Raw genomic sequence first — 27,168 nt, forward strand, 5'->3', positions numbered from 1 at the left:
TCCATTTGGCTCTTTTTATTAGAAGTTGAGAAGACAGCAAGTAGGGAAAGCCCATGGTGAATGGAACTACCACACAGATGCCTTTCTGGAACCCCAACCTTCTATGATCCCCAAAAATGTGCTTTGTGGCTTCAGCAATTTATAAAGAGGAAGGGGAAAAATACTGAAAAAGGCCACTATTTAAAGGTGAGATGAAGCTGTGGAGGTTCTAACTAGCCTAGGGTATAGGAAGAAAATTAAAAATCTGCAGAGCAAGCAAGCCTCTGATGCTGAGAGTAAGGCATTCAGGCGCCAACCTGGTGAGAGTTCTCAGCAAGCACTGTGGACTCAGTGCGGCGAGGCTGCGGGGAGTGAGCTGTGCACAGACACACTTGTAAATGGACACACACGTCCCTATGCACACACCCTAAAGAGGGAGATTGTTATGCACTACACATCGCTGATGCTAATTTCATTTTCCCTAAGGGTTTGTGCTATGTTGAACCAGATTCAGCTCCTCCTGAGGGGGCTGGGCCCAGAGACTGCTCCTTTTTGGGGGGTGCTCACAGGCCTGCACCTCATACCCTGTACCCCCTGTACCCAAAAGTGCATGACCGAAGAGTAAATCCGGCGTCTGATATGTGCTGTTACTTCTGAGGAACTGAGCTTCCTTCCAGGTGTCAACTATCCTGCTGGACTACATCTCCTCTAAAGGGCTAATACTGACTCTTTCTGTCAGATGCTGCACCAGGCCACCCACTGCATCTTCCGCTGGGTCCGCCTAGCACCCAGGGCAGCGACTTTATCCAGAACCACAAACCACAATATTCTCTTAAATTTTTCCCAAGTTCTACAATGGATTCATTCTCCCTGCTTTTGCTGGAGATTGGAAGGGGAGAGAAAGGAGAAAAATAACCAAGAAAACTCTATGCCAAATAGACACTTCCCATATTCCCAAACACCCATTAGAGGCTGCCAGCCCCTAGGCTTAGGGCTTCAATATTAGTTCTAAAACCCACAGGCCCCAGGATGTAACTTAGTCACTTGTGTCTTGGATGACAGTAAGTAACCTGAGACCCAAGTGCTATTTCGGTGGTTCACCTGTGAGCCAAGATCAGCAGACCCTTCCCCTGCCACGCTCTCTAACACCATTAATGGGCACCTCATGGACACAAGAACTGTCTGTTACTTCCAGCAGCTCTTCATAGAGTGAGCTTTAAGGACTCTACTATGCTTCCTGGCAACAGCACACAGTTTCCTTTTAAAACTTCCCACCATGCTATTCTTAAGAAACGGGGCTTGGGGAATGTTGGTAACTCCATGCACGGTACTGGGCCCTGCTTGACAAGCGTTCTGCTGGCTTTCCTGTTCAAGGTGAGCTGACGTGTCTGTCAAGGCTTACCGAGACAGTGTGCCAGGTGAACTCATCTCTTCTAATCCACAGCAGCACCCTCCCAACCTATCTTAAATGAGCTCAGGAGGCAGAGACAGGTCAGGATCTCATTTGTGGCAGGAACTATGAGGCCATGGAAAGGTCGATTTTTATTCCCAGGAAGAGGGCAGTGATTTTAAGAGAGGGACATTTCCAGAGTGTTCCAAAGCTCCATAGCAAGGGCATGGAAAAATGTTACATCCCTTTATCAGATAAAGTTCCCACAAGGCTGAGCAGGATGCCAGTCTTCAGCCCAGTGCCGTGCTAACACCTCCAGAGCTCTTCCCGCTGTTCCCACTATACCTCTGCCAGCACAATGGCCTTCTCCAAGCAGGTGGCTCTACCACTGGGAAAGGGTCCCTATTAGCACAGGGAACAAGTCAGTCTCTCAAATGACACCGTAACTAGAGCCTTTAACACATCCTGTTAGCCACTGCGTGCTGCCTCCACTGGGAAAACAGCTGGCTTCCCTCTACCTCGGGACTCCCGAAGGCTCTTGGGCAGGAGTGGTCATGTGATCTCTGGGCGGGGGCCTGTCTCTGCCCCACAGGGCCCAAGGTATGTCAGCCTTCAAAGGCACCTTGGTGCGCCAAGGCATTATACATTCTGGGCTATCACCTAACCCGCCTACAGTCACTTCGTGCAAAATGGAAACAGTGTGTGGTACTTGCTTGTTTCACTCTATACAAAAGTCCTCCCTCCCCTACCCCTTTGTTTTAAACAGTTATATAAATTCTTATTTAAACAGTAAGTTAGAAATCTTATTTACATTAATTTCTTTGTTCTCTCAAAAGAGTATCGAAAATCACACTCCTGCCCCTTAATAGGCTATAAATGTTCACCTAATTGTTTGGTGTCATGGTTTCAAGGAGAGAGAAGGGAGAACAGGCCACCAGCTGCACTGTGTCCCCATCATCTAAAAATAAATACGACACAAGTCAGAAGCCCATCTGCCAAGGGTCCCGTAGAGCCTGCAACTGGCAGATCTCAAGAATAAGTCAGGGTCTGGGCCATTTCTCCTCTTCTCCAACTGATGCACTCCACCTTTGAGGTATGATTTATTTTTGTTTTTCTCTTCTCAGTCGTGTACCACGTGGAGCCCCCGGGGCGTCACCAAGCCCACGAGGCTGCCAAAGTTTGGGGCTCCTCTGGTACTGGCACCACTGGCCAGGAGGGGCAGAATGCAGGCGCTGGTTCAGGGTTACAGTCCCTGGCTTCTGGGAGGTGTCACAGTGCTTCCTCTTCACTGCAGCCGCCACCGACCATGAAGCGGAACTCCTGGAGATTTGAGACACCATGGAAGTGAACGAAAGCGCCAGCGACCACAAAGATGTGAAACAGCTGGTGAGAGTGGAACTGCAGGCAAAAAGGAGAACCTGCATTATTCACAGCCTGCTAGTGGTTCTTAAGATCACTATTGCTGATCAGAAGGCAGGGAATGGAGGCGACAGAACTCAATTCGAGGTGTCCACACACAGTGGAACCCCCATTAGGCATATCACATTCTGCTGAAGACCAGCTGTCCCCAACTCTGGATGTGACAACGTGCACACACAGCACTAGAGTGTCTGGTGAACTCAGGGGCAAATGATACATGACTCTCTTGCCAACAAACCACAAAGGCTCCAAGGATCCCTGGAGGCCTAGCAGTGGGCTACAGTGAGACACAGGGGTGTTTTCCTTGATGCTGATGGACGTTTTTGTCACAGACTGGCACACCAGAGCTATAGTCATTTAAATGTTGCTGTTAGAAAAACTAAAGGGACTTCCAGGATTGGGTAGAAGGTTAAAACATGTGATGGCTAGAGTTTCCAAGAGCATCAAGGCTCTGGAGTTACATGACCAACATACTACATCAAAAGACTACTGCCTTCTCAAATCAGAAACTGGCCTACACATATGTGATATTATGTTGAATTCTAGTTTAAATCTCAAAAAGGGGTTACCATCAATTGCTCAGTGCACCAAACATCACTTCAAATATACTCTTCTTTCATTATAGTCCCAAGATGAAAAAGTATAGTGGCAAAACAGTACTTATCAAAGGGAAGACACTGATTTTCAAAGTGTAAACTAGAAGGATCCACAGATCGCAGCCGACAGACATGTTTCCTAGGAAACCAAAGAGGGGTTTGTTCTCACAAAAAAGGGGGGGTGACGGTAAAAATCTCAATATCAATGTCAAAATTTTGATGGGGCAATCTCAGAAAAATGAATTAGTCAATGCCAAGCTAAAAGACTGCCTAATATGCATTATCTTCATTTGCAGATAGCTAAAATTGAACTCCAAAAACACTAGAATAACAGCTTAGTCAATAACTATCAACTAACTGAAGAACAGGATTCCAAAGATGAGACTTCATATGAAGCACCACTCCATTTCTGTACTCTCGGAAATGTTTCAGGCCATCTTCAGTTAGACAGATTTCCATCTCCTGGTCCTTCTATTTCCTTGTCCCCTTCTCTTTCCTCTTCTCTTACCATTAACCACAATCTAGTTGTCTCTACCTCCTCTGCCAAGCAAACACACATATACACACTCAGTCTCTCATTACAAAATCCCTGCATTTGGTCACCAAAAGGACTTTGGTACAAATCTGGTCCATCATCCTCATGTCATAAATGAGGAAACAGGGACAGACAATGACTAAGTAACTTTTTGGTACAGGGCAGCACGGAGGAGCACAGACTCTGGTATTGGTCTAGCCTAATGCAAATCTGGCTCCTGCCACTTTAATAGCCAGGCACACTGGACAAGTTACCTCCTCTCCCTAAGCCTCGTCACCTCATTTGTAAAACGCACACATTACTAATAGCTGTTACACCATCGGACCACATATTAAGTGAGGTGACTCATGTGAGGGGCCACCAGAAATGTGCTGGGCACAAGCAAGAGCTCAATATGTGTTAGTTATATTCACGCTTACCATCCAAGGGACTCAACTGATGAGGGAGAGGCTGAGCCTTAACTTTTTTCAGCTGTTTCACTTCCCAGCCTGCCAATGACCCGCTGACAGATACGTGTGTATGCACACTTACAGCCCCGATCATACCTACCCAGATGTCACACTTGCCAGGGAAGAAGCGTTCGGGGATGCGGGCAGCGTACAGGGCCGCTCCCGTGATATAGAGGCTGGCCATGAGCATCAGCCAGCCAATCTGCCCTATTGTGGCTGCCTTCAGGAACCCCTCCGAGATGACATAGTGCAAGGTAGGAATGATTCCACTCAGGCCGAGGCCCAAAAACACACCTAGGAGTCAAGAACAATAAGGTAAACATGCAGAAGAACAATACTGAAGGGGCCAGCACCTGTCCTTCCATAAAATGACTACTTAAGTAAGATGCAACCCAGCTTCTTGTTTGAGGGAAAAAGGTTCTTTAAACTTTGGGATATTGCCATACAAGACAGCACAGCTATGTTCCAAAAGGCAAATCTACTTACAAATGCAAGGAGCCTCCTACTGAGAGAGGTTTAGCTTAAGATCATCAAAGCATTTAGAATTATGTTGCTAAATGTTTTAGGAGCAGACAGCTCTAAAGGGTTTGTTAAAACCTCCCTAAATGCTGCTGATTTATAGACACAGATTACAATACAGAGCAATTTTACACACTTTCTCTTCCCTTTGAAGCAACAGATATTCCTGTGATGGAAGTATGGGAAAAGAGTGGAGGAGGCAAGAGAGAGTGGAGAGGAGCCACTTCTGACACTGGTAGGCCCAGAAGTACCAATCGGGAACAGAAGTCTGTCAGATACACTCCACCCACCCTGCTACCCTCAAAACCATACCATGGACAGCAGTGTTTGTCCAACTTCTGGATACAATATAACTTTTATAATATCAACTGAGTCTGAATCAGCTTTTTTTTAAATGAACTAGAATACAATAAAAAATAGACTGTATCCCAAGTGGATGGTTAAGGACTAAATTGTAAAGGTTTATAATTTATATACATGTGAATTTATGTATACATATACATGTTCAGGGTTGTAAGATAAAATGTCACGATCTAAAATCATTTTGAAATCAACCGAGGCACCTGGAAGCAGGAGCTCCTGGCAGCAGCCTGTAACTACTCCTTCATTTTGACAGACAGTTAAGAATGACCCTTGCAAAACAGACTGTCATTTGGTAAGCTTTCTCAAAGACAAGGAGCCTATACTTGCGTTTTGCACATTGCCAATTAAGGGGCTTGCGTGCAGCAACGTTAAGTATGCATACTCATGAATAAAATGGGCACGTGCAAGAGATTAGGAAAATGGCAATGTGCATCTCACAAGAGGAAGGACTCCTCTAATCCTCACTAAAAAAAATCATCATGATCCTGTTTTTTCACTTGCTCTTTTCCTCCACATGCTAGAAGTAAAGGCTGCTAATGGTCTTCCCTCATTCTCTAGTCAAAGGCTCAGGATCTTGGCTCTTCTGATGTGAACAGAGAGCACAATGTTCAACTCTACATAGCAAACATGCTCCTATCTCATGTGCTCAAGCAGGCTTAACAACACAGTTAAGTATGACTGAAAGCCAACCCCGCCACTGCTCATCTGCTGATACACACACTTCAAAAGGGAAGAGGGTGGAGTGCTGTTGACTGTGATCATAAACACTGAATTCTCACTTCTGACCTTCTAGATAACTGCAGATGAACCATGGCCTGGATTTTAATACTAGTTTAAAACAGAAAATGCCAAAAGAAAAAATACTCCTTTTAATGCTTCCTGTTCATTCTCAGTATGTACTGGGTTTGCTACTGGGATACAAATTGAAGACATAGCCCTGGATACAAAGGGTCCCCTGTCCAGTGGGATAAAAAAATGTGCTCCAACAACTCTACTTCTACAGAAAGGATCAACGTAGGCACACAGAGGCTTTTGGCTTTCTTTCTTATCTCTAGCTAAACAGGCATTATCCTAAATATAAAAGGTCTCTTTATCTCCACATCAGAAGAGATGCATGGTGCCCACATTAGCAAAACATAATCAGTCTATAGTAAAGTATTACTTACTTAAACAGATTACACATCTTAAAATAAAAATACAAAACAAAAGAAAATTGACAACAACAAAAAAAGGAACCAATCGTTACAAGGAGGACACTCCTTGCTGAGAGAGTAAGAGGAATCAGTGTACTTTCCAAAGGTTGAGGAGCCACTCCCTCATGGGCAAGTGTATGGCTGTAAACTACACTCCCACACACATCAGATCACGTAGCTCGCCAATGCCCCTCAACTCCAAAGCTCTCAGATGAATGAACATACTACATTAAATGCCCTCAAGGACAGGAACTATGATTCATCTTTACATCACAATGGAGAGCGGAATGCCTGGCAAATAGACTTTTAACAAATGACTGGTAAATAAATGAATGTCCCATGCAAGGCCTACACATGCTCTTACCTGCTCTTACTCCTCGATACTGAGGGGTGGCAAACATGTCCCACTGGGAGACTATAATGGCTGCAATGCCCAGCACACAAATGACAATCAAGTAGATGAAGCAAGGTTGTGGGTTACAGTAGAAAGAATAATAAAGCCAGGGAACAAAACTTCCCATAATCAGAAGAGCAATGCCAGAGTAATCCAGTCTAGGACAGAAAAAGAAATCCAGTTAATGTTAAAAATTATTTCCACCACTGGTTCCAATTTATCCCCCAATGACATGAATTAGCAATAACAGCTAAGAGGCAAGCTGGGGTGCCTGCTTTAATGTAAAAAAAAAAAGCCCCCATCATATGGTATCAAGAATTCAACCAACTCTGCTGGATGTTTCTCCCTAACCCACTGAGACCCTTACTCACTGACCAAACTGTGGGCGTTAGACACTTACTTAGAGAAGAGCCGGGACACCCCTTCTGAATGGCAGTAGACTGTGTGGAAGAGCCAGGAAAAAGAAAGGCAGAGGATGGCCCCCAAGAAGAACAATCCAAAGACAACCTTCTCTTGCAGTGGGGCCACAAAAGAGATGTTTGGGCGAAACATATAAAAGATCCCCAGGCACAGGAAGAACACACAACCTAGGAGAAAACAAGAAGAAGATTGTCCTTTTGAAAAAACAGTGTTATATGTTGATTATATTTTCAGTCCGTCACAATCACAATGATACTGCATCAAAGTTCCACAAGAAAAAATTTCCAAACAACTGAAGCTTATCCAAAACTGTGGCCTACTTCAAGCATTACTGTTATCATATACTCCTCAACTTTATAAATTGAGTATGCAGAATATAACAACTTATTTACCTAGGAGGAAAAATCCAAAGAAACTGACAATGCTGCCACTTCCCTCTTAGAGCTAGTATGAAAATTCATGTATGAAGTTCTGGCACGTATGACTCATAGACACTGAGAAATGACTGATGGTTACCATGGGCGAGGGGTTGTGGGGGTGGGTAAACGAGGTGAAGGGGAGGAACAGGCAGAAAATCTCAATCATTACATGAATCAGTCATGGAGATGAAAGTACAGCACAGAGAATATAGTCAATCGTTCCATAACCTCTATCTATGCTGACAGATAGAACTATAGTAGTTGGGGTGAGCACTTAACAATGTCCAATCACTATGTTGTATACTTGAAACCAATATAATACTATATATTAAGTACAGGTAATAAAAAAAATTTTTAATAGAATATTTTACATTTGCCAAAAAATAAATTAAGGACAGTAAAATGCCTATTCAGGCTACTTCACAACCAGATTTTAAACTGTTCTTCACAGTAAGATACCATGTTCTTAATTGCTTAGGGAAGGGCCACTTAACACAAGGAAGGCACAGAAATTACGAAGTTAAACACTAGCTAACTGATTCCATTTGACCCATGTAATTAAACATTTGCCCTGCAGTTATCAGGAGCCACAAATTTGACTTGATTCTCTATTCAGTTCTCACTACACTAGCAGGTGGGAATTTGGGAGCACGTTGGAAATCAAATCTGTGATAAGATATGCAAGTCAAATGGGGTAAAGCCAAAAACTATTTAGTATATTTACAAGGTCATGTGACCATCAGCACTATTTAATTTCATAACATTTTCACCACCCTGAAAAAAGCCCCTACCTGTTACAGTCACCTCCCACTTCCAATCACACACGCGGCCCCACCCCAAACCTAGACACAATGACCAGCTTTCTGTCTCTAAGGATATCCCATTCTGGGCATTTTCTGTATGGATCATACAATATGCAGCCTTTTGTTTCTGGCTTCTTCCATTTAGCATAATGTTTTCAAGGCTCCCCAAGTTGCAGCACAAATCAGTACTTCATCCTCCTCTTTTTTTTTTTACTTTTATTTTACATATTTACTTTTTTGGTATCATTAATCTACAATTACATGAGGAAGATTATGTTTACTAGACTCCCCTCATCACCAAGTTCCCCCCACATACCCCATTACAGTCACTGTCCATCAGCGTCATAAGATGTTGTAGAATCACTACTTGACTTCTCTGTGTTGCACAGCCCTCCCTGTGCCCCTCCCCCCACATTACATATGCTAATCATAACGCCCCCTTTCTTTTTTCCTCCCACTTATCCCTCCCTTCCCACCCATCCTCCCAAGTCCCTTTCCCTTTGGTAACTGTTAGTCCATTCTTGGGTTCTGTGAGTCTTCTGCTGTTTTGCTCCTTCAGTTTTTTCCTTGTTCTTATACTCCACAGATGAGTGAAATCATTTGATACTTGTCTTTTTCCACCTCACTTATTTCACTGAGCATAATACCCTCTAGCTCCATCCATGTTGTTGCAAATGGTAGGATGTTTTCTTCTTATGGCTGAATAATATTCCATTGTGTATATGTTATCACCTCTTCTTTATCCATTCATCTATGGATAGACACTTAGGTTGCTTCCATTTCTTGGCTATTGTGAATAGTGCTGCGATAAACATAGGGGTGCATATGTCTTTTTCAAACTGGGCTGCTGCATTCTTAGGGTAAATTCCTAGGGGTGTAATTCCTGAGTCAAATGGTATTCCTATTTTGAGTTTTTTGAGGAACCTCCATACTGCTTTCCATAATGGTTGAACTAATTTGCATTCCCACCAGCAGTATAGGAAGGTTCCCCTTTCTGCACATCCTCGCCAACATTTGTTGTTTTTGTCTTTCGGATGGTGGTGATCCTTACTAGTGTGAGGTGATTATCTCATTGTGGTTTTAATTTGCATTTCTCTGATGACTAGCCATGTGGAGCATCTTTTCATGTGTCTGTTGGCCATCCGAATTTCTTCTTTGGAGAACTGTCTGTTCAGCTCCTCTGATCATTTTTTGATTAGATTATTTGCTTTTGGTTTGTTGAGGTGCATGAGCTCTCTATATATTTTGGATGTCAACCCTTTATCGGATCTGTCATTTATGAATATATCATCCCATACTATAGGATTCCTTTTTGTTCTACTGATGGTGTCCTTTGCTGTACAGAAGCTTTTCAGTTTGATGTAGTCCCACTTGTTCATTTTTGCTTTTATTTCCCTTGCAGGGGGAGATATGTTCATGAAGAAGTTGCTCATGTTTATGTCCAAAAGATTTTTGCTTATGTTTTTTTCTAAGAGTTTTATGGTTTCATGACTTACATTCAGGTCTTTGATCCATTTTGAATTTACTTTTGTGTATGGAGTTAGACAGTGATCCAGTTTCATTCTCTTACATGTAGCTGTCCAGTTTTGCCAGTACCATCTGTTGAAGAGGTTGTCATTTCCCCATTGTATGTCCATGGCTCCTTTATTGTATATTAATTGACCATATATGTTTGGGTTAATGTCTGGAGTCTCTATTCTGTTCCACTGGTCTGTGGGTCTATTCTTGTGCCAGTACCAAACTGTCTTGATTACTGTGGCTTTGTAGTAGAGCTTGAAGTTGGGTAGCGAGATCCCCCCTGCTTTATTCTTCCTTCTCAGAATTGCTTTGGCTATTCAGGGTCTTTTGTTCGTTGAAGACTGTTGGTATTTTGATAGGAATTGCATTGAATCTGTAGATTGCTTTAGGCAGGATGGCCATTTTGACAATATTAATTCTTCATAGCCAAGAGCATGGGATGAGTTTCCATCTGTTTGTGTCCTCTGTAACTTCTCTTAAGAGTGTCTTGTAGTTTTCAGGGTATAGGTCTTTCACTTCCTTGGTTAGGTTTATTCCTAGGTATTTTATTCTTTTTGATGCAATTGTGAATGGAATTGTATTCCTGATTTCTCTTTCTGCTACCTCATCGTTAGTGTATAGGAAAGCAACAGATTTCTGTGTAATAATTTTGTATCCTGAAACTTTGCTGAATTCAGATATTAGTTCTAGTAGTTTTGGAATGGAGTCTTTAGGGTTTTTTATGTACAATATCATGTCATCTGCAAATAGTGACAGTTTGACTTCTTCTTTACCCATCTGCATTCCTTGCATTTCTTTGTTTTGTCTTATTGCCACAGCCAGGACCTCCAGTACTCTGTTGAATAACAGTGGGGAGAGTGGGCATCCCTGTCTTGTTCCCGATTTTAGAGGAAAAGTTTTCAGCTTCTAGCTGTTAAGCATGATGTTGGCTGTGAGTTTATCATATATGGCCTTTATTATGTTGAGGCACTTGCCCTCTATACCCATTTTGTTGAGAGTTTTTATCATGAATGGATGTTGAATTTTGTCGAATGCTTTTTCAGCATCTATGGAGAAGATCATGTGGTTTTTGTCCTTCTTTTTGTTTATGTGGTGGATGATGTTGATTTTTTTTGCATTTTGTACCATCCTTGCATCCCTGAGACAAATCCCACTTGATCATGGTGTATGATCTTCTTGATGTATTTTTTAATTTAGTTTGCTAATATTTTGTTGAGTATTTTTGCATCTATGTTCATCAGGGATATTGGTCTGTAATTTTCTTTTTTTGTGGGGTCTTTGCCTGATTTTGGTATTAGAGTGATGCTGCTTCACAGAATGAGTTTGGAAGTATTTCCTCCTCTTCTATTTTTTGGAAAATTTTAAGGAGAATGGGTATTATGTCTTCTCTATATGTGTGATAAAATTCAGCAGTGACTCCATCTGGCCCAGGGGTTTTGTTCTTGGCTAGATTTTGATTACCGATTCAATTTCTTTGCTGGTAATTGGTCTGTTTAGATTTTCTGTTTCTTCCTTGGTCAGTCTTGGAAGGTTGTGTTTTTCTAGGAAGTTGTCCATTTCTTCTAGGTTTTCCAGCTTGTTAGCATATAGATTTTCATAGTATTCTCCAATAATTTTTTGTATTTCTGTGAGGTCCATTGTGATTTTTCCTTTCTCATTTCTGATTCTGTTGATGTGTGTAGATTCTCTTTTTCTCTTAATAAGTCTGGCTAGGGGCTTATCTATTTTGTTTATTTTCTCAAAGAACCAGCTCTTGGTTTCATTAATCTTTTTTATTGTTTTATTCTTCTCACTTTTATTTATTTCTTCTCTGATTTTTATTATGTCCCTCCTTCTGCTGACTTTGGGCCTCATTTGTTCTTCTTTTTCTAATTTCAATAATTGTGACTTTAGACTATTCATTTGGGATCATTCTTCCTTCTTTAAATAGGCCTGGATTGCTATATACTTTCCCCTTAGAACTGCCTTCGTTGCGTCCCACAGAAGTTGGGGCTTTGTGGTGGTGTTGTCATTTGTCTCTATATAGTGCTTGATCTCTGTTTTAATTTGGTCATTGATCCACTGATTATTTAGGAGTATATTGTTAAGCCTCCATGTGTTTGTGAGCCTTCTTGTTTTCTTTGTAGAATTTATTTCTAGTTTTATGCCTTTGTGGTCTGAGAAGTTGGTTGGTAGAATTTCAGTCTTTTTGAATTTACTGAGGCTCTTTTGTGGCCTAGTATATGGTCTATTCTGGAAAATGTTCCATGTGCACTTGAAAAATGTGTATTCTGTTGCTTTTGGGTGTAGAGTTCTGTAGATGTCTGTTAAGTCCATCTGTTCTAGTATGTTGTTCTGGGCTTCTGTGTTCTTACTTATTTTCTGTCTGGTGGATTTGTCCTTTGGAGTGAGTGGTGTGTTGAAGTCTCCTAAAATGAATGCATTGCATTCTATTTCCTCCTTTAGTTCTGTTAGTATTGTTTCACATATGTCGGTGCTCCTGTGTTCAGTGCATACATATTTATAATGGTTATATCCTCTTGTAGGACTGACCCCTTTATCATTATGTAATGTCCTTCTTTGTCTCTTGTTACTTTCTTTGTTTTGAAGTAGTTTGTCTGATACTAGTACTGCAACACCTGCTTTTTTCTCCCTATTGTTTGCATGAAGTATCTTTTTCCATCCCTTCACTTAGTCTGTGTATGTCTTTGGGTTTGAGGTGTGTCTCTTGTAAGCAGCATATAGATCGGGCTTGCTTTTTTATCCATTCTATTACTCTGTGTCTTTTGATTGGTGCATTTACATTTAGGGTGATTATTGAAAGATTTGTACTTATTGCCATTGCAGGCTTTAGATTCGTGGTTACCAAAGGTTCAGGGTAGCTTCTTTACTATCTAACCATCTAACTTAACTCTCTTATTAAGCTATTATAAACACAGTCTGATGATTCTTTATTTCTCTCCGTTCTTATTCCTCCTCCTCCATTCTTTATATGTTAGGTGTTTTATTCTGTACTCTTTTTTGTTTTCTTTGACTGCTTTTGTGAGTAGTTGGTTTTATTTTTTGCCTTTAGTTAGTATTTGATTGGTCTGCTTTCTTTGTCGTCATTTTATTTTCTCTGTTGACATCTATTTAGCCTTAGGAGTGCTTCCATCTAGAGCAGTCCCTCTAAAATACCCTGTAGAGGTGGTTTGTGGGAGGTAAATTCCCTCAACTTTGCTTGAATTATTTAATCCCTCCTTCACATTTGGATGATAATCGTGCTGGATACAGTATTCTTGGTTCAAAGCCCTTCTGTTTCATTGCTTTAAATATATCATGCCATTCTCTTCTGGCCTGTAAGGTTTCTGTTGAGATGTCTGATGACAGCCTGATGGGGTTTCCTTTGTAGGTGACCATTTTTCTCTCTCTGGCTGCCTTTAATACTCTGTCCTTGTCTTTGATCTTTGCCATTTTAATTATATGTCTTGGTGTTGTCCTCCTTGGGTCCCTTGTTTTGGGAGTTCTGTCGGCTTCCATGGTCTGAGAGACTATTTCCTCCCCCAGTTTGGCGAAGTTTTCAGTAATTATTTCTTCAAAGACACTTTCTATCCCTTTTTCTCTCTTCTTCTTTTGGTACTCCTATAATGCGAATATTGTTCCGTTTGGATTGGTCACACAGTTCTCTTAATATTCTTTCATTCCTGGAGATCCTTTTCTCTCTCTCTGCTTCAGTTTCTCTGTGTTCCTGTTCTCTGATTTCTAGTCTATTAATGGCCTCTTGCACCTCATCCAGTCTGCTCTTAAGTCCTTCCAGAGATTTTTTTTTCTGTATTCTCCCTCCCAACTTGATCCTTTAGCACTTGCATATTTCTCTGCAGGTCCATCAGCATGGTTAAGACCTTTATTTTGAATTATTTTTCAGGAAGATTGGTTAAATCTATCTCTCTAGGCCCTCTCTCAGGGGTTGTCTGGGTAATTCTGGACTGGACCAAATTCTTCTGCCTTTTCATGGCAATAGAGGTAGCTGTAGGCTGGTAGCGTGTGTGTCCGCTGGAGAAGAAAGTCCCTTCCTGTTTGTTGGTCACCTTGCCCTTCTCCGCTGCCTGTGTTGTTTACCCACACACCAGGAGCAGCCTCCGGATCAATCCCCTAAGCTGCTGTGGGCGGGGTCGCCATCAGGGTAGCCCAGAGCCCTGCAGGGAGTGGCAGGCGCACCAGGTGTGCTCTCCTGTCAGAACCATGCCCCTTCGCACCATGCCCCCATTTCCTCTGCCTGCACTGGGCAGCTGTGCGCCAGCAGTGGCCACTGGGTCTGGCCCAGGCAGCTGCACACCGTGAGGAGATTCTGGGCAGTTGCTGTGGGTGTGTCCTCTCTCAGACTGCTCTGCCTATGTGGGCAGGCACGGCCACCTCTCGGGCTGCTCTGCCTATCCGGGCAGGCACAGCTGCTCTCTGGCTGTTCAGCCACTGTGTTGGGGCCGCACCAGCCAGGGGAACGACTGGCAGGCTGTCTACCCACATGAGGAGCTTCAAGGCTGCGTTGTCAAACAGGGGGTTAGGGTGCCTGAAGTTCCCCAGGATTCCCAGCTGCTGGGCCCAGTGTGCCGGGATGCTTCCGTCCAGCTGTGAGGCCCCTGTCCCTGTAAGATTTTCAAAAAGCACTCGTTTTTGTCCCAGGGGAGCTGGCTGCGGGGATCTGCTAGTAGATTTTACTTTTACTTTTCTCTAATATCCAGCACACCATTCATTTTGTGTCTGCGCTCCTGGTGCGGATTACTAGAGCTGGTTATTTAGCAGTCCTGGGTTTCCACTCCCTCCCCGCTCCGACTCCTTTCCTCCCACAGGGGAGCTGGGTCGTGGCTTGTACCTTACCCCCTTCATGAGATGCCATGGTCTCGCAGATGTAGATGTAGCCTGGCTGTTGTACTGTATCCACTGGTCTATCTTTTAGGAATAGTTGTATTTGTTGTATTTTCAAAAATATATATGGTTTTGGGAGGAGATTTCTGCTGCCCTGTTCACACCGCCATCTTGGCTCCTCCTCCATAGGAGGACCCGTAACAGTTACTGTCCATCAGCTTATTAAGATGGTATAGAGTCACTACTTGTCTTCTCTGTGCTATACTCTACTGCATCCCTTTTTATGGCGAAACGATATTTCATTGTATGGATACACCAAATTTCACATATCCATCATCAGTTAATAGATATTTGGGTTGTTTCCAATTTTTACTTATTATGAATGCTGCTGCTAAATCATCACATTTTCAATTTTCTTGAGTGTATACCTGAGGAGAGCTGCTGGTAACTCTTGTTTATCTTTTTGAGGAACTACCAAACTGTTTCCATAGGGTCTGTGCCACTTTACATTCTTACCAGCAATATTTGAGAGTTCTAACTTTCCCACATTCTTGCCAAGACTTGTTATTTTCTATTTTCTTGATTAGAGCCATTCTAATGAGTATGGAGTAGCATCTCATTACATTTCTCAAAGTATTTGATTTGCACTTCCCAAAATGACCTATGATCCTAAACACCTTTTTATCTGTTTATTGGCCAGCCATGGATCTTCTCTGGAGAAATGTCTATTCAGGTGCTGTTTTTTTAAATTGGGTTGTCTTTTTACTGTCTAGTTGAAGGAATTCTTAACTATACTTACTATCCCCTTAACAGATATATGATTTGCAAATATTTTCTCCCATTCTGTAGGATAATTTTTTTTCTTTCTTGATAATGTCCTTTAATATACAAAAGGTTCTAATTTTGAAGAAGTCTAACTTATCTATTCTTCTGCTTTGGTTGCTTATGCCTTGGGTGTCAATTCTAAGAAACTCACCTAATCCAAGGTCACAAAGATTGACATCTATGTTTTCTCCTAATGGTTTTGTAGTATGAATTCTGTTTAGGTCTTTGATCCATTTTGAGTTAATTTTTGTATATGGTGGGAGGAAAGGGTCCAAACTTCATTTTTTACATGCAGTTACTCAGTTTCCTCAATACCCTATGTTAGAAGAATGTTTTTCTTCCATTGTACTTCTTTTATATACAATCATGACAGAAAAAAAATATTATAGATCACATTCTACTTCAAGCCAAAATGAAATTTAGTTTTGAATATTCTATGTAATGACCTTGAAAAATCAGTTTACTTCTATTAAATACCTTCCTTTCAGTGTCCACTGAAATATTATACCATATTTTGTATACCTTTTCCCTGGCTATGTTTGAGGATACTATCTGAAAATCTGTTAGAGAAAAATATGACTTAGTTGTAATAAAACCAGTGCAAATTAGGATAACCACAGAGTAAAAAAAAAAAAAAAAAAAAAAACAGTGAGAAACTATATCATTAGAAATCCAGAAAACAAAATGGCAAATCCCAAATATAGTTTTAAGTTGTCCTTACCCTCAAATACATAAAAAGTAAAATAAAATGAATCACCAGTTCATTACACCACTGATATTTGATACCTAAGAGATGTGTCCAGATGTTGCCTGTCTCTGTGTGTATCCTGAAAATGCTCTTAAAACAGGCCCGAAAAGAAGGCATAGGGGGCCGGTGTCCATGCAGAAGGAAGTCATTATCCTTGAGCCAATCTGGTAGCACATCATGAGCAATTACTCGCCATCGACCTTCCCATACCTGCAAGAAAAACATTCCCAAATACCTTTGAGTTTATCTCAAAAATCTTTTAGACAGATTTTAATTGTCAGTTTAGCAACACTGGTCCCAAACACCCACCTCTTATCACATTGTCTTATAATGGGGAAAATAACCTGTTTTTCAAAAGAGAAAATACATTGAAAATGTAGAATGTCCTGTATTCTTAGTTTCCAAAAAACAGATTAATGAAAAAAATATAGAACATGTCCCAAAAGAGTGGTTTCAAGCTTTGTTTCAGTCTGGCTAAAGGTAACATGAGTGGTCCAAAGTCCCACCTACACAGATTCCCTCATTCATCTTTCACAATAACTGTGACCTCTGGAAAATCCTGTGACAGTAATAACTACTTTTATACTTAGTACTCCTATTGGTGGGAAAAAAAAACCCCATAAACAATCACATTTTTGTGCCTTTTGCTAAAATCTCTCCCTGTCCCTTTTCTTCCTACTAGAGCAAATATGGTGAAGTAAAAAAGCACAGAAATTAGAAAAACTTGGATCACTGCCTTTAACTAGTTGAATGAGCTTTAATTAATCACAAAACCACCACGCCTCAGCTTCCTCACATATAAAAATAATAATAAGTGCTTTACTTCATGAGGAAGTTATGAAGATTGAATGAAATGACCCAAAGCACTTCATAAATGAGTTAGTGAACCCCAACGTCAGCCCCACGGTGGTATGTAGTGGTGACCATGCCGAGGGCTGTGATGAATGCCCCCTCACGCTGTCAAGACGTCAGTGCAGAGCGGCCTCCACTGCATTTTCATCCCTTCCCCCACCTTCTCCCTTTTCCTCACTGTGCCTCCCCCATCAGACTCTAAAGAAAAAGGGCTCAGGAGTTCAGTATCCCCTCCTTAAACAGTGTCAACCTCTCCCCTCAGCTTTTTTTAATGGTTCTCAGCCTAGAGAGCTCAAACCACAACGATCATTTAATCCTAACATAACTTGCCTCCACTACCCAAAAAGATGGAAGGGAAAATGCCAGGTGCACTTGCAGACTTCAGTGTCAGACAATGACCCCCCATACATACACACACACACACACACAAGGGTTCTTGTGACAAACAATGTGGCTAGGCCACACACAAATGTGGCTCTATTATGCAGAAAGACTGCCACTGATCTGCCAGCTACTGAGCCCATTCTCTTTTTTCACTCTACAACAGTTTCCTATCTCTGCTCCTCTCAATCCTTCCTTGACATTTATACAAGAATTGATGCTCTGGGTAACTCCAAAGGCAGAGAGGACTGTTAGTCCTCTGAAACTGTTAATTTAAGATCAGCAGTGGCCCTCTTAACACTCTAGTCAAACTTACTCTCTCTACCCTCTCCCTTCCCCTCTCACTGCCCAACTCAAAACCTGAGGCCTCTGGTTAGTGGTATTAATATGGCCATTCCATGCATACTCCAACATATAACAAAATGAAATAATCCCAGCAGACTAATCTAGATTTTTAATGTCCACTGCTAGTAGTACTACCATTTGTAAAAATAGCTATTTCATATATCTTCCACAGGACTTTCTGGAGAGAAAGAGAGAGACACACCAAGATACCAAATTTCTTTTATCTAATTTGAATTTGAGAAAAGACAGTATTGTTGAGATTGACCTTACAAAGTGTTGCTACTCTGTTTCACTTCAGGAGAATTTTTTTCTAGGAGGGCCAGGAAGATGGAAATCTATCCTTACATACTCAAGGCAGTTCACAATGTGCAAACAGCTCTGCTGTGACCATATGAAAAGTGTTATTGTGTTACCACACACAGCCAGAATAGTCAAATGCTTCCTTTTTATAGTCAGAAGATGTTGGTTTCTTGTTATATATGCATATATCAGTGATTTTTTTCCATTGTTTCTAAACAAACATACTAGTTATCTAAAAACTGAGCCAAGCAACTGCACTTTCCTAATTCTGGAATTAGTACCACAGTCAACAGACACTGCACCCCCATTCTCAACCTGGAGTCAAGCCAAATGCCAACCCAAGCAGGTATTTTCTTTCACCCCCTGGGAAAAAAAGAACAGGATCACAGCTTAGCCAAAAACATATTTATTTAAAAGCCTGACAAACTCACTACCTAAATCAAACATCTTAGCAATGGTCCACTGGGTTTGTGTTAGAGAAATCTAATGCACAAAACATAATTTAAAAAAAACACCTCCTATTCCCACATAGGCTTGGCTAGGCTGGTAAAACAGCCAACAACTGAAGGCTGGAAAAAAGAGAGACAGATCAAACTTGGACATTCCATTAAGACTGAATGATTTTATCTCCCCTATTCCTGTAAAAAAAGCATCTCCGAAAGGGAAAGAACGCCAGTCAGACCACAGGATACTTCATTTTATATTGTCTCTGTTCACTTGCCTCCAGTCTAAGAAATAGATCCTTGTGTCACTAGACATGGCTAGTTTTCAAGAGCCCCTGGAGAACACGTACAATAGGAAGCACCCTCACTCTACTCTGTTCTCACAAACAACTAGGGGATGGTTAAGGGAATGGTAGTGACTTCTGTGCCCCACTCATTTTTCTTCAGTAAATTATAGTTTCTAGCAAGCAAATGTTCTATTTATTCTCCATTAGCTGTTAAATTCAAAGTTTTATTTGCTTCATTCTTCACTCAGAGTTCAAACAGGGAGAACAAAAAGGCACACAAGTTAGTGACAGTACCCCACTGATCTATAAATACAAAAAATCCCTAAAGGCCCAGACACTAAATACTCAACTTTGAGAGTTGTAACACCAAACTTGCTTTTTCAAAAACATCTTTTTGAAACTAAACCTTTTGTATTATTTTGTGCTAATTCTCCTATGACAGCAATCACTAGAATGGATCTATCATCTTACTTGTCTTTTCCCTGACTAAAGAAATAGATCCACAATGTTTGTACTCCTCCCTTACTGTTCCCAACCCATCCCTTTATTGTGGAAGGAATATCTACATTCAGATTATAATGCTCTCTTCTCATCCTCTAGTTTAAACTGGTCCCAATTATTTCTGGCATCACTGTGAATGTAGGAAAACCTAATTGAGTTTTCAGGATCTAAGACCACATGCATAAAAAATAAAAAGCTTTGGTTTCATAAAACCCATGAAAAAGTTATCACAAAAATTTCTCTCTAAATGATCAAGAGTTACCCAGAAATGTTTAATAAATGAGTATATGCATATACCCACAAACAGACTCACTTATGTAGACTTTAAATCATACTTGGCAGGGCCCCTGTTCATCAGAATAATCAAGTGGCTATAAATTTACCAGCGTCCTTGATTATTTTCTCTAAGCAAGCAATCCCAATTCTAGTTACCATTTTAGCAGGGAAAAAATCCCCACAAAAGATTCTAATGAATCAGATAGTGAATTGGAAGAAAAAACTTAGAGACAGAAAATATACCAGCCAAACTGAAAATATTGGATGTGCATTAAAACTGGGAAACAGTTCTATCTTAAGAGTAGTTTAATTACCCATAGGATCCCTAGAAAGAAAAGCACGTTTGCCATCACAAACAGCAGAACAGATTCAAAGGACTTGGAGTTGGCATGTTAGTATCTCCAGTCATCAACCGCCATCAATTTTTCACCCTATCTTCTCTAAACAATCGATAAGACATCTACCCTGTTAACCTCTATCAGGAAAGACTGAAACAAGTCTTACACCAGTTGGATATTCTAGTTTTATCAAAACTTTATCATGGCTGCTGCAAACAAATATATTTTGCCTTGAATAGGTGTAGGGAAAATGGAAGTTCCATGGCCAGGATCCTCACCTGATACCCACTGTGTATGCACAATGAGGTAACACTTAACCAACTACCCGGGCGCATGCCTGCATACCTGTTGGCAATAAGCTATTTACAGCAAGTATTGCTTTAAGAGTTCCTCCTGGTGCCAGGGCAAAGAGAAGCAGGAGAGAGGGGAGCAGAGGCTGAGCCAGGGGCAGTGACAAATGGATCAGATTCCAGCACTTAACCTACTGCCATGAGATTAAGCTTGATATGAGCCCCTTTTTACCCACAATGTTCTGTTGTTGTTACTCGGTCTCACCAAATACATAGTGAACTTGCTTAGAGCTAGGCGCCCCCTCCAGCCCAGAGCTACAACAGTCAAAGTCCTGAGATTGCTTCTGCCTCCATTTTGCCAGATCATCGCCAAAGCAAACCAAAGGCTAAGGAACTATCATTCTTTTTAAAGGTTTCTGTTTAGGAAGGGTTAAATACATAGCATGGAAATACCAAGAAACTGCCATCTTACCTTACAAACAAACTCTTCCATTCTTTCCATAGCATGATGGGCTTGTAAAAGAGGGGACATGCCCATAAACCCCTCATCTTCCGGAGAAGCTTCATCATTGCACTCTTGCTCCTCAGGGCTCTGCAAGGCAATCACAGACAGTCAGGGACAGAGACCAGGAACGAAATGAAACAATCAATCAATACACTTTCCTTGAAGAATTATAGTGAAATTCTCTTTAGTTCCAAAATAGGCCACAGGCAAATAATAAAGGAAGTAGAGAGAGTTTATTATAGACTTGTGTTAAGTACTAAAAATGAAAACTATTACTCAATTCTCCAACAAATAAACTACAACAGCAGCATGTCTGTGTTTGTTTCAGTAGCAAATTCCTGGGGCAGCTTGAATGGTTCATTTTTATTTTAAGAATTATATTGGTAAGGCCCATAATGTTATTACATAAAGTTGAGAAATTACTGAGGGGAAAATCTCCAAGAACCCCAATTGGTACATATAAAATAAGTAATTGTAATAAGATATGATAAGTGATCTAGGAGAAAAGAAGGAAAGGAGAAAAACATCTAAATTTTTAAGATATGCCAAGCACAAAGCTTCTTTACACAGGCCACCTAATTTAATCCTGACAACCACCTATTAGGTACGTATTCTTATCCCCATTTAACATATAAAGAACATTAGGCAAAGATGTTAACCAAATTGCCCAAAGTTAAAACCAGTAAAGTGGAAGTAAAGTAAAAAAATACCCAAGACCCCTTGTCTTTCCACATTCCTGAGGAAATGATCGATTTATTCGGGGAAACAGGAATATATGACAATCTGGCTAGACCTTAAGGGATAAATCACTACAATCAAGCTTCATACTAGTTGTGGGGTAAATGGCAGAAATTCCAGAATCTTCCACCTGGCCTTGTCATTTACATATCAATGGATATATACCACTGCAGCCTCAGGTGGATCCACGCAAGGGGTGGAGAGAAAATGGCCATTCTCTCCTCTCCTCCATTCCTGGCACATAATTGGTCTGGCGTCTGCCAGTCACCAAGGACCAGCCCATAAAGTTCCTCCCCAAAGGGGTGGGCAGGGAAGTAGAGAGTATACTGTGGCTGAAGGAAAACGGAGCACAGAGCTAGCAGGGACTGGGGAAGAAAGGACTTGGGGAGCATGCACACCGCAGCCATGAGGAATGGACGGAGCCATACCTGTCACCAAATTTGAGCAACCTGTGAGCAATAAAAATGGGCAGGTTTTTCCCAACCTGCCCTTCTTCTTGCCTTACTTCAATTTCACCAGATTCATAGGGGACTTTGCTCCAGGAGGGGGACCCCCCTTCCCCTCCAGATCTACACTAGTTTAGACAGGATAATCCTGTGAGGGGGGCAGTAGACTAGAGGTCAAGGACCCAAGGAGTATGCCACTAACACCAATGGAACTTTATACACATCTCTCAACTTCTCTGAGCCTCTAAAAGGAGTTGTTTAAATGATCTCTACAGTCTTCTCCATTGTCTAGAATTCTGAATTCTGTGACTCAATGAATAATGATAGCCCAGGAGAACTGTAATTCCATATCTAAGACTCTTAGAGTCTGCTGGACCAACAGTACTGCTAACATGACTGCATGAAGAAATGAAGATCCTCTGCCTCCTATTGGAGAACTAGATGGTAAAGAGGCATGCCACAAAACTTGCTTTGAACGTATTTAAAAAGAAATCCTAAGGTTTCATTTTTCCACTTTTCACTTATGGTAACTGGAAGCTATTAAGCAACATGGGAGATATGTATAAACCCAATCTCAAATTTTCAAAAATTATGTTCTCCAAAACTATCTTGAGTCTGCTTCTCTACTACTTTTACCAAAAAAACACCCTCCCTTCTATTCTATACTTACCTAAAACTTACCTATCCATCCTTCAACATCCCGCCCGTCATATTTCCTGTCCACAACTCTTCCTGAACTGCCTCAGCCTAGTGTTTCCACCTTTCTTCTCAACATGGTTGCCACCTTCCCCTCACTTCCCCACAGGAGTATTTTTGGACTGCTTCCCCCATCCCCATGAAATTTTAATAACACAAATATACTGTATATCTGTTTATGTACTGTGGCCCTTTGAAGGTCTACAAACCATTATAATATTTAAGAGTTTTTCACTCCCCACAAATGAAGAAACAATTTTCACCAGAGACTGTATACCCTGCCTAACCCATACCAATGTCTCCTCTTCTCAGCTTCTTTAGCACTTAGTCTGTACCACCTCATTTGGCAACTAATATAACATCTGATTACAGCTGTAGTTCTACTGACTTATACTGTTTTATTCATGTTTGATAGCCCTTTACTTCTTTAGTGTAATTTCCCAAACTAGATTTTTAGTGTCTATATTTGTCTTCTCTCCCTACAGGTCCCAAAATAGCTGTGGCCAATATTTTATATATTTACATAGTGGCTAAATTAATCAATGCTGTAAAAGATTTTCAACAAAATATTTAAAAGGATTGTGTGCCTAATTAAAATTAAATAAAAATGTTGAAACTCCACTAAAACATCAATCATATGAAAACTGAAAATAGATTAACAGCTTAAAATGATTAGTAAACTGACTTTTAAATATAAACTTACAATAAAATGTGAAAGAGTGCAAATATTTATACATGTTCAACATGTATTTGATTCTTCACAAAAAGAAACAAACAAGGATTACATCTTGATTTTTATACAATTATGTCGGCAGTTTCCAAATAGAACTACAAAAAGCACATGAAACAGAACCACAGTTAAGTATTTCCTGTAATATCACAAGTTAAATGTGATTAAATTGCAAACAGTGTGAAGTATCAATGGGATCAGTTACAATCAGTTAATTTTGAAGGAAGTCCATTTGTGTCCATAGAGGGCTTGTTGGTAAGTAAAGGTAAGGCAGCCTCACTGGACATTTCACACATTTAATCTTAAATTACAGACTTAGGTAAGGAAAATGAGGATAGGGTGCCTCTTCTGTGGGCACTCACCACTGTACAAGTCTGCAGGAAAGAGAGACATCTCAGTCACAGGGGAGGACGAGGAGCAATGACACTGCGCTCAGGAAAGAACAGCTTTCTGTCCCCTGCAGTGCTAATACGTGTTTGGTCAAAGAAAAGACAGGTACATTCAGAATGCATGGCCTATGCCAAACACCTGCCAGGGGCCAAAAACATTGTTTATTCATTTAGTCAAACACTTTTAAGAAGAAGTGGCTTGCTATAATGGATTAAGAGTAAATTTGAAGCCAGATGAGCTTTGACTACTGATACACTCTGTAATCTTTGACAAAATTCCATACAATCTCTCTAAGCATCCGTTTCCTTTTCAGTAACATCATTTAACCATACTGTACCTACATTGCACAAGTGTCTTAAGGATCAAACATAATGAATATGAAGAAATAATTGTAGGACCTAGGACTCAGAAGACAATAAATAAATGATGGTCTTTATTATAAAAATGATGGGCTAGGTACTGAGAACATTAAAGTACAACAATCTAGTGGAGAAGACATGCCTGTAAGTAAATGATGACAGCAATGAGCCTTGAGCAGTATGAAAAGGACCTGATGCAAACAGAAAAGAGAAAACAGTTAACTCTGGTACTACTGGTAAGTGTTCTAGAAAGGTAACATCTGAACCAAGCCCAGAAAAATGTGTAAGCCCTCAACAACCAGGCATGACAGGAGAAAGGCAAGACGTTTACAGTAATCACATTTCCAAAAATGCAGAGGAAAGAAAAAGCATGACACTAACAATATATGGCTTAGCATGGCTACCGTGAACAGTAAATGTGATGTGCAGCTAAAAAGGGTTAAGTACAGAAACAATCCAGATGTTCACCAATAGATGAAAAGGTAAACAAAATGTGACATACGCATACAATAGATTATCACTCAGTCATAAAAGGGAATGAAATTCTGATAGGTGCTACCACATGGATGCACCTTGAGAACATTATGCTAAAGTGAAATGTTTACCCACAAAATATTGTACAATTCCATTTCTATGAAATATCTGGAATAGGTACATTTATAGAGACAGAGAGTAGATTAAAGGTTACCAAGAGCAGGGCTTGGAGGAGGAGGGAATGGAGAATTACAACTAACAGGTATAAAGTTTCTCTTTGGGGTGATGAAAAATTCTGGAAATAGTGGTAATGGCTGTACAACACTGTGAATGTAATACAATGGCAAATTTTAGGTTACATATTTTACAAAAAAAAAAAAATCTAAGAAGATAAAGTGGACCATAGCAGCATTATTTGTTAGTAGTCAAAAAACAGAAACAACCCAAGTATTTGTCAGTAAGAAAATGGATAAACAGATGTTATATATTTATATAACATACTATTACTCAGTAATAAAAAAAAGAGCTACGGACATACAAACAAGATGGTTACAAGCGAAGGAAACTAGTCATGAAGAGAGCATGTACTGGATGATTCCATTTACATCAGGTCCAGCAAAACCAAAATTCTACTATTGTGGCAAAAATGAGCATAATGATTACCTCTGAGAATGGAGGTAAGGTGGGAGGCTTACTGACTAGAAAAGAGCGAGAGAGAAGCTTCTGTGGCAACGGAAGTCATCCGAATGTGATCTGTGTGATAGCCACACATATGTGGTGTCATAGTACCATATATTTAAGATTTACGTATTTCACTGTGCTTAAACGATCCCTCAATAGAATGTTCTTTGTGTAACTCATCCCTCAATAAAATGCTTTAAACACAGACTCAAACAAGAAGGGGAGGAATGGAGGTGCAGTCAGGCAGGAACCAGCTTCTTCAAGGCTTTTGATATGAAGGTGCTTTATCCTGTAGACAAGGCTGAGCATTTAAAGAATATGAAGCCAGGGAAGCTGAACATTATTAAATCTGCTTTTAGAAACTATTACTTTGGTAACAGAGAAGGCCACAATGAAGAAGGGAAAAAGGAAAGGAGAGAAATAAATTAAGAAAATACTTGAAAAGTCTAAACCAGTTGTTCTCAACTAGGGTAACCCTAGTTTGCTTGCATCACCTCTCAGGATTCATCCTTTTGGCCACAAACATTTTACTCATTTATACTGATGAGTTTGCCTTTACTAAGTTCCGTGGCTGCATACCATGAATGGCTATTTATTCCATGATGCCACTTATGTTTTATTTGACTTCCACTTTCAGCATTATCATTTTCATTTCTTTGCTTCACTTTTGTCTTTATTAGCCAATTCCCTCCTTCTTACCCATTTTTGTAAAAAGTCACATGGGTTTACCACTGGGAAGCAATACAACTATACTCTCTGCTGTCTTGTGTTAAATGAGTAACACATGTAAAATAACCAATTAGTCACTGGCAGACTTTCAAAGAAGTGGCATGATTGGTCACCAATAATCATGCACACCTATTACTTACACAGTGATTATGGACTGAAGAGCTAACTGAAAAGTTTGTGTTTTATGCAGTTACAGTAAATATACCATAGTAACTGACATGTGAACCATACTGGTGAGGGTCTGCTATTATTTAACTAACCCATGGCAAACTGAAACCCATGCAAACCAGAACCTTGCAAAGTATTAGGGCTGCCTGGATACATTTTCTCATCTTTTACAACCTCCCTTTCTATCCAAAAGGTGATTCTAAGAAACCTAATCTCAATTCAGCAGAAAGCAAGTCTCTATGTAAGGCAAGAACTTCATTACAGATTACATTTCTAAGATATATAACTACATCCAGTTTTCTTGATCAGTTTTTTGTTACTAAATACCACCAATGATAATAATTCTGTCTCCAGTGGTCCAGTGTATGTCATGAAGCAGAATGTGGTCAGTGGTCAGATACACATATCCCAGTAAAGATAAGTATTTCCACCCATCACAACATACCTGCAAATTTTTTTAATTTTTATAAAAGAATGTTTCCTTCAGAAGTGCAAAGTATTAACAAGTCTGTTAATTTATCAAGTATTCTCCCCAATTCTCACCCTCTGATAGCAGAATACTCACAAATATATTCTCAAAAAACAAATGTCTACAATATAGGCCATAATCAACTATTTATTGTTTTCAAGCATTAAAAAGTTGCTGATTAGGGATCTACATGAAGTGGGTGGTAAATTCCCTAGGTTACATGCAGGATAACAATTAGGAATAAAGTGGTAGCGTCAAACACTGACTACGCCACCAGATAAAAAAAATGCCGTTTCTAGAGTAAATGGGCAAATTTATAGCCATGCCTATGATGATCTGAAAAACCTAACCTGGGCACTATATATAAAATACTCTTTGT

General features: G+C 40.4%; 1 protein-coding gene across 2 annotated transcripts in view; it reads right to left on the reverse strand.

Moving 5' to 3' along the window:
• The window catches only part of ADIPOR2 (adiponectin receptor 2), a 104,444-nt gene continuing 77,276 nt past the window's right edge, over positions 1–27,168 (reverse strand). The window contains exons 1-7 of one of the 2 annotated variants that reach the window (XM_036907243.2): positions 23,725–23,861; positions 20,877–20,996; positions 16,430–16,601; positions 7,238–7,424; positions 6,808–6,995; positions 4,469–4,662; positions 1–2,767 (exon numbers count right to left, since the gene is read on the reverse strand). In XM_036907243.2, the coding sequence (XP_036763138.2) occupies positions 2,639–2,767; positions 4,469–4,662; positions 6,808–6,995; positions 7,238–7,424; positions 16,430–16,601; positions 20,877–20,942 (936 nt within the window). In that variant the 5' untranslated portion in view covers positions 20,943–20,996; positions 23,725–23,861 and the 3' untranslated portion in view covers positions 1–2,638. Of the gene's footprint in view, positions 2,768–4,468; positions 4,663–6,807; positions 6,996–7,237; positions 7,425–16,429; positions 16,602–20,876; positions 20,997–23,724; positions 23,862–27,168 lie in introns of those variants that run through there. The other variant, XM_036907233.2, reaches the window with a different exon arrangement.

Source organism: Manis pentadactyla, chromosome 14 (genome assembly GCF_030020395.1).
Source record: "Manis pentadactyla isolate mManPen7 chromosome 14, mManPen7.hap1, whole genome shotgun sequence".
NCBI classification, from domain to species: Eukaryota; Metazoa; Chordata; class Mammalia; order Pholidota; family Manidae; genus Manis; species Manis pentadactyla.